At 41.8% G+C, this 8,357-nt stretch overlaps 1 protein-coding gene across 1 annotated transcript in view; it reads left to right on the top strand.

The window, feature by feature from the left end:
• The window catches only part of Fam120c (family with sequence similarity 120C), a 130,919-nt gene that overhangs the window by 107,003 nt on the left and 15,559 nt on the right, over window positions 1-8,357 (top strand). Inside the window, exons 11-12 of the mRNA XM_013035804.1 lie at window positions 4,801-4,915; window positions 6,732-6,941. Coding sequence (XP_012891258.1) covers window positions 4,801-4,915; window positions 6,732-6,941 — 325 coding nt within the window. The remainder of the gene's footprint in view (window positions 1-4,800; window positions 4,916-6,731; window positions 6,942-8,357) is intronic.

Here is an 8,357-nt window from a genome sequence, read left to right as displayed (position 1 = left end):
GTTTCTCCTATTCCTTCCTGTAATGTTTTCAGAGTGTCTGCTTTGACTCCAAGGTCTTTTATCCATTTGGAGTTGATTCTTGTGCAGGGTGATATATAAGGATCTAGCTTTAGTTTTTAGTTAACCAATTTTGCCAACACCATTTACTGAAGAGGCTGTCTTTCTTCCATTCTATTGTTTTAGCTCCCTTATCGAAGATTAGGTGGCTGTAGGTCTGTGGGTTCATTTTTGGGTTTTCAATTCTATTTCATTGGTCCTAAGGTCTGTTCTTGTACCAGTACCAAGCTGTTTTGATTATCTCAAAAGACTCCACATAGAAATCCCCTATGAGGGCTGGGAAGTTGGCTCAGTGGTAGAGCGCTTGCCCTTGCATGCTCAAGGCCCTGGGTTCGATTCCTCAGCACCATATAAGCAAAAAGAAAAAAAAGCCGGAAGTGGCGCTGTGGCTCAAGTGGTAGAGTGCTAGCCTTGAGCTGAAGAGCTGAGGGACAGCACTCAGGCCGAGTTCAGGCCCCACAACCGGACCAAAAAAAAAGAAAAGAGAAATCCCCTATGACCCAGCAATCCCATTTTTGGGCATTTACCCAAATGATCACAAACAAGACCACACTAAAGCTACCAGAATGGATCAAGAAATGTGATATATATATATATATATGAATTCTATTCCTCCATCAGAATGATATTGCCCCATTTGTTAGGAAATGGAAAGACTTGGAACAAATTATATTAAGTGAAGTAAGCCAGGCCCAAAGAAACATAGGTCCCATGGCTTCCCTTATTTGCAATACCTAGTATAAGTTTAGGACAAGCAGAAAAGGTCAAAAGCTATGTACAGGGGAAAAACAAAGGAGGAGGCAACAATGCTTGATAAGAAATGTACTTATTACCTTGCTCATGTAATTGTAACCCCTCCATAAAGTATTTTCACAATAAAAACTTATTTTAAACAAAAGCTATGTACATATGACCAGATAAGATGATGTTAAGCAAAATGAACCCTAAGATAAGGACACAAATGATGTTTTCTTTCTTGCTATTGTTTCTAATGTATTCATAATGTACCTTTTTTTTTTGTTTCTTTGTATGTTCCTCCCCCACGGTAGAACCCCTGGTCTCACTGTATTTTATGTCAGTGCCCTGAATCTTATATATACACTTCTCTAATTTGGGGAGGGGAAGTGAAAAAACAAAATGCTTAAATAGGAACACAGATTGACCCATTGTAACAATGAGATGTACAAGACACTGTGTTGAAAAACGAACTTCACAATTTAGGCGGGGCGGGGGGGGTATAGTTGTAGAGGTGGGAGGGAAGGGATGGTAGTAGAAAAACAAAGGAGGAGGTAACAATGCTTGATTGGAAATGTGCTCATTACCTTGGTCATGTAACTGTAACCCCTCTATAGACTAGTATTTTTACAATAAAAATGTATTTTAAAAAAAGATCTCATGGACTTTCTTACCTGGGCTGGCTTTGAACTGCAATACTTAGATCTCAGCCTCCTGAGTAGCTAAGATTACAGGCATAGGCACTGGTGCCTGGCTTTTTTGCTGGTTTTTAAAAAATCATTCCATGGGATGAAACAGTTCTCAGAAAGTTTCTGGAGGGCTGGGAATGTGGTTTAATGGTAGAGTACTTTCCTAACATGCATGAAGCCCTGGGTTTGATTTTTCAGTACCCCATAAACAGAAAAAATCGGAAGTGGCACTGTGGCTAAAGTGATAGAGTGCCAGCCTTGAGCAAAAGGAGGTCAGAGACAGTGCCCAAGCCCTGAGTTCAAACCCCAGGACTGGCAAAAAATAAAAACATAAAAGTTTCTAGATTCCAAAGCAGACTGTCTGGTTGCCCAACCCTGGCTCTTTCTAGAACACCACACTCTCTCCTAGAAGTAGTAGCTGGGCCAGAATCCCCAGAAGCAGAACAAGTTTCAGAAACAATGCCAAGTTTCTAAATTCTTGGATAGCTCCAGGAATTATACATGACCATTATCTTGTGTGCTTTCCCAGAGCTAATGACAGACTGCCCTGATATATTTGTATTTTTTCTCTCTCTGGGTCTCTATTGCTTTCTTCATTCTTAATGTCTAAAACAGTAAGATATATTCAGTGTAGGGATCTTCCGTTCAAACAGTCATACATAAGTATTTATTTCTTGAATTAGTAGATTTCCTATCTTGGGAGCTATTATCTAATCATTTGCCAAAGCCAGAAATCTATGAATCTTGAGACTTTTGCCAGGCACCAGTGTGTCAGGCCTGTAATCTTAGCATCAGAAGGCTCAGATTTGAGGATCACAGTTCCAAGCTAGCCCAAATGGGAAACTTCATGAGACTCATGTTCAATTAACCACAAAAAGCTGGAAGTGGAACTATAGCTCAAGTGATAGAGTACCAGCCTTAAGCAAAAGAAAAAGAAAAAAGATAAAGCTAAGGGTTCAAGACCCAGCGCGCGCGCGCACACACACACACACACACACGAACGAGGCACCAGTGGCTCACATCTGTTATCCTATTCAGGAGACAGATTTAAGGATCACGGTTTGACGACAGCTGGAGCAGGAAAGCTGGTGAGACTCATCTCCAATTAACTACCAAAAATAAAAGCTGGAAGTGAAGCTATGTCTCAAGTGTTAGAGCGCTAACTTTGAGTAAAAACTTAGATCAGGAATAGCACCCAGGCCCTGAGTTCAAGCACTAGGACCAGCACAAAAAAAAATCTTGGACTTTTGCTTTTCAATCTCCGGCATCACACACAAAAAAAATATTGATGACCAAATCCTACCTATTTATAAATCCTGGGTGGCTCTTGTCTTTATCCCCTGGCCAAGTCTGTGACTTTTGTCAATGTATTAATTCAATCCCATTTTGGCCACATATTCAATTGCCTCCTAGGTAGTATCTATGCCTTTTTCTCTTTCCTGTTATGGGGCTTAAACTCAGGGCCTGAGTTCTGTCTCTGAGCTTCTTTGGCTCAAGGCTAGTGCTCTACCACTTGAGCCACAGCACTACTTCAGGCTTTTTTCTGTTTATGTGGTACTGAGGAATCAAACCCAGGGCTTCATGCATGCTAGGCAAGCACTGTACCACTGAGCCATACTCCCAGCCTATATCTATGCCTATTTAACTCCTACCCTCTGAGCCAGTCAGTATCAAACTGGTCAAAATCACTGTCTTGCTGAAATCCTTACATGTCTTTCCACAATTCCAGGATAATAGTCCAAGTTCCATAACACTGTTTGGAAACCATTCTTGATCCGGGCTACTTTCTAATCTTCCCTCCTATCCAAATATACTTACTTATAGCAATACTGTGCATACTCTTTCCCCAATCTAGAATGGCTTTTTCCTATCCTGGATCTCACTGAATTATATAGACACCTTGAAATTCAGATCCTGCTGACCTTTATGGTGTGCTATCTCTGATTTTTTTTTTTGCCAGTCCTGGGGCTTGAACTCAGGACCTGGGTGCTGTCCCTGAACCTCTTTGTGCTACCACTTGAGCCACAGTACCACTTTCAGTTTTTTTTTGAGTAGTTTATTGGAGATTAGAGTCTCATAGGGACTTTTCTACCTGGGCTGGCTTCAAACCATGATCTTCAGATGTTAGCTTCCCTGAGTAGCTTGGATTACAGGCGTGAGCTACTGGCATCTAACTCTTTCTGAATGTTTTTCTTTATTATTTTTTGTATATATTTTTTATTGTAAAGATACTGTACAGAGGGTTACAGTCACATGAGTAAGGTAATGAGTATATTTCCTATCGAGCATTGTTACTTCCTCCTTTGACTTTCTGAATTTTTGTACTCATTGAATTTTTCTGTGCTCATAAAATCCTGTACATTCTTTTTTTTGTATGTTCTGGCCTTGGAGCACAAACTGAGGGCCTAGGAGCTGTCCCTGAGCTTTATTGCACAAGGCTAACACTTTTTTGCACAAGCCACAGCTCCACTCCCGGTTTTTTGGTGGTTAATTGGAAATAAGTGTCTTACAAACTTTCCTGCCAGGGCTAGCTTTACACTATGATTCTCAGATCTCAGCCTTTTGAGTAGTGAAGATTACAGGTGTCAGCCATTTGCACCTTGCCAAATCCTGTACATTGTTTACTCTTGGTATTTAATACACTGTCCTGTCATTTATCATTTATAGACCTGCCTATCTTCTCTGGCACCCAGACAAGTTATCAGATCTTGGATAGTGGCAAAAATCTAGCCTTAGGCTTGAGTCAGGGACAGATTTGTGTGTGTGTGTGTGTGTGTGCTGCTAGGTATGGAACCGAGGCCTTGTGTGTGCTAGGCAATCATTATTCTACTGAGCTACAAACATAGTCCTTGTTGTTGCTGTTTTAACGAGTCCCAGGCTGATTTGGAATTTGTTTTGTACTTCAGGCTGATTTCAAACCCGCCGTTCTCATGCCTCTGCCTCCCACATGCTGAGATAACACCATGTTGCCCACTATCGTGGTGATAGGTCCTTAAATGCTTGTTACATGAAACATGTAAGGTTTCTTTTTCTTTTCTTTTTCTTCTTTGTTGGTCATGGGGCCTGAACTCTGGGCCTGGTTCCTGTCTTTGAGCTCTTCAGCTCAGGGCAAGTGCTCTACCACTTGAGCCACAGTGCCACTTCCAGTTTTCTGGTGGTTAATTAAAGATAAGAGTCTCAAGGGCTTTCCTGGCCGGGCTGGCTTTGAATAGCACCCCTGAGACCTCAGCCTCCTGAGTAGCTGGGATTACAGGCATGAACACCAGCACTCGACTGTAAGGTTTATTTTTAACTTAGTCATGATGGTTTTATTTTCTAGGTACATGGTTCAGTGGCCTGGTGGCCGAATCCTGCATCGCCATGAGCTAGACACCTTTCTTGCACAAGCAGTATCTACCCAACTTTATGAACCAGATCAACTTCAAGAACTCAAGGTGAGGGCTGGGAAGGTGGCTCAGTGGTAGAGCACTTGCCTTGCATGCCTGAGGCCCTGGGTTCCATTCCTCAGCACCACATAAGCAAAAAGAAAAAAGCTGAAAGTGGCGCTGTGGCTCAAGTGGTAGAGCACTAGCCTTGAGCTGAAAAGCTGAGGGACAGCGCCCAGGCCCAGAGCTCAGGCCCCATGACCAGAACCAAAAAAAAAAATGCAAGGTGAGGGCTGGGAATGTGGCTTAGTGGTGGAGTGCTTGCCTAGCATGCATGAAGCCCTGGGTTCAGTTCCTCAGTACCACACAAACAGAAAAGGCCAGAAGTGGCCTTAAAATACATGGGATTCGGGGCTGGGAAGGTGTTAGAGAGCTTGCCTTGCATGCATGAGGCCCTGGGTTCGATTCCTCAGCACCACATAAACAGAAAAAGCTGGAAGTGGTGCTTGGCCCAAGTGGTAGAGCTCTAGCATTGAGCTGAAGAGCTGAGGGACAGCACCCAGGCCCAGAGTTCAAGTCCTAGTGCTAATACACACAAGTAAAAAGGCTTTATATTCCATGCCCGCAACACACACACACACTCACACTCACTCACTCACTCACAAGGACTTGTAAAATCTTTTAAGGGATTTCAACCAAAGAAATAATGCATGTGTATAATATACATAATGAGTTGTTCCTTTCTGTTCTAAATGTAGTATTACTGGGTCTTGGAGTAGCTCCTTACATCAGATCACACCTAGGAGAGGAACTACAATTACTTACTTTTTTCCTATTAAACTGTCTAACATGCCACTGTGAAAATCTTGCTGTTTTCTCAATCTTTTTATGTGTATGTATGTGGTACTAGGGATTGTGCTTCTAAATATTTAAGATATTGTTTGTGTAATTTTACTTGAATTTTCTGCATCTGCAGATTCAACTAACCTCTGGTTGAAAATATTTTGAAAACTTGCATCTATCCAAATGTAATAGCACACATTCATAATGCCAGCACTCAGGAAGCTAGGGCAGGAACTTCATATGTTCTATGTGCCAAAAAATTTTAGCACATATTTTATCACAGGATATATCATTTAATTATTATAATGTTGGTCACTTTGTTCCTACTTTTCCCCATTATATGTAAAATTATCATTAACCCTTTTTTCTTCTGGCAATACTGGGGATTGAACTCAGATACTTGCACTCACAAGGCAGCTGCTCTACCACTTGAGCCACACCTCTAGTCCTTTATTGCATTGGTTCCTTTTTTTGCATAGGTTCCTTTTGAGGTAAGGTCTCCCTTTAGCCTGGGCTATACCTGGTGATGACAAGCACACACCACTATACCCAGCCATTAGTTAAGATAGAATCTCATGAACTATTATGTCCCTGCTGGCCTGGAACCATCTCTGTCTCCCAAGTAGCTAGGATTATAGGCTTGAGCCACCATGCCTGGCTTAGAGTCAATATGAGGCCAAGTATGGAATTTTTCACTTTTGATATCATGCCAGTGTTGAGACAGTTTCAGATTTTGGAGCATACAATGTTCCAAAATATTTCAGATTTTTCACTGCTCATGGTGACACATGCCTATCACTTCTAGCTATGCAAGAGGCATAAGTTAGAAGAATCAGTCTAGGTCAGCCCAGGCAAGAAGACACTCCTCCTGAAAAAATAACTAAAAGCAAGAGGATTTAACTGGTTCACTACCTGCCTAGCAAGTATACTGTGTTCAATCTCCAGTACTAGGGGGAGAAAAGATTTCAGATTAGGGATGTTTCATCTATAGTTCTTTGTTTGTACATTCTTAATAATATTTTCTCCTCTGTCATACTTTCAGATTGAGAAACTAGATGCCCGAGGAATCCAGCTTGCTGCCCTCTTCATGAGTGGCGTTGACACAGCTCTATTTGCTAATGATGCCTGTGGCCAGCCAGTCCCTTGGGAACATTGTTGCCCCTGGATTTACTTTGATGGCAAGCTGTTCCAGAGCAAGCTCATTAAAGCAGGTCGAGAACGAGTATCCCTGGTTGAACTCTGTGATGGCCAGGTACCAACATATTGGATAGCCACTACTGCTGTGGGAGTAAATGAATGGGCAGGGAGGAGAAAGGAGCTAAAATAGCGAGGAGCAGAAGTGGGAAATATGTGTCTGACCTGAACTTAATTTAAATCATCTTGATCACAAAATCCCCAAGTCTGCTGTGTACATGTTATAAAATTATCTGTTGGAGGGGCTGGGAAGGTGGCTCAGTGGTAAAGTGCTTGCCTTGAATGCATGAGGCCCTGGGTTCGACTCCTCAGAACACATAAGCAGAAAAAGCCGGAACTGGCACTGTGGCTCAAGTGGTAGAGCGCTAGCCTTGAGCTGAAGAGCTGAGGGACAGCGCCCAGGCCCAGAGTTCAGGCCCCACGACCAACAACGTAGATAGATAGATAGATAGATAGATAGATAGATAATTATATATGTTGGAAAGGGTTTGTTTTCATATTTATTTCCTTAGGATGACTATTTCTTTTCAAGTGCAATACTTTCAGGATCTAATTTCCTTTCTTTACAAAAAGTATAAGTAGGGGCTGGGAAGGTGGCTCAGTGGTAGAGCGCTTGCCTTGCATGAATGAGACCCTGGGTTCGATTCCCCAGCACCACATAAGCAAAAAGAAAACAGCCGGAAGTGGCTCAAGTGGTAGGGCACTAGCCTTGACTCAGCTAAAGAGCTGAGGGACAACACCTAGGCCCAGATTCAGTCTCATGACTGACTAAAAAAAAAAAAGAAAAAAAAAGTATAAGTCACTTCTGGAACCGGTTTCTTTTTTTTCTTCTTCTTCTTCTTTTTAACCAGTACTGGGGTATCAGGAACTGGGTGTTATTCCTTAGGTTTTTTCCATTCAGAGTTGGCATTATACCATTCGAGCCACAGCTTTTTGGTGGTTAATTGGAGAAAAGAGTAAATGACTTTTCCACCCAGGCTGGCTTTGAACTGTGAATCTGAGATTTCAGGATCCTGAGTAGCTAGGATTACATGTGTGAGCCACTAGCAATGAGAGGTGTTTTGTTTTTATTTTAACCTCGAGATGCTGAGATCTGATGATCCTAGTTCAAAGCTAGCCTGGCAGAAAAATCCCCAAGACTCTTCTGTAGTTAACCAGCAAAAATCCAGAAGTGAAGGTGTGGTTCAAATGGTAGAGCACCAAACTTATGAGAAAAAGCCAATATCTGCAAATTCAATGCAATACCTATCAATATTCTAAGCTCATTCTTCAAGGAAATAGAAGAGGCAATCCAAAAATTCATATGAAACAATAAAAGACCCTGAATAGCAAAAACAATCCTTAACAGAAGGAACATTGCTGGAGGAATATCAATACCAAATTTCAAACTCTACTACAAAGCTATAGTAATCAAAACAGCTTGGTACTGGCACAAGAACAGACCTGAGGACCAATGAAATAGAATTGAAAACCC

This window comes from Dipodomys ordii, unplaced genomic scaffold (assembly GCF_000151885.1).
Source record: "Dipodomys ordii isolate 6190 unplaced genomic scaffold, Dord_2.0 Scaffold221, whole genome shotgun sequence".
NCBI classification, from domain to species: domain Eukaryota; kingdom Metazoa; phylum Chordata; class Mammalia; order Rodentia; family Heteromyidae; genus Dipodomys; species Dipodomys ordii.
This window is presented reverse-complemented; position numbering and strand designations above follow the sequence as displayed.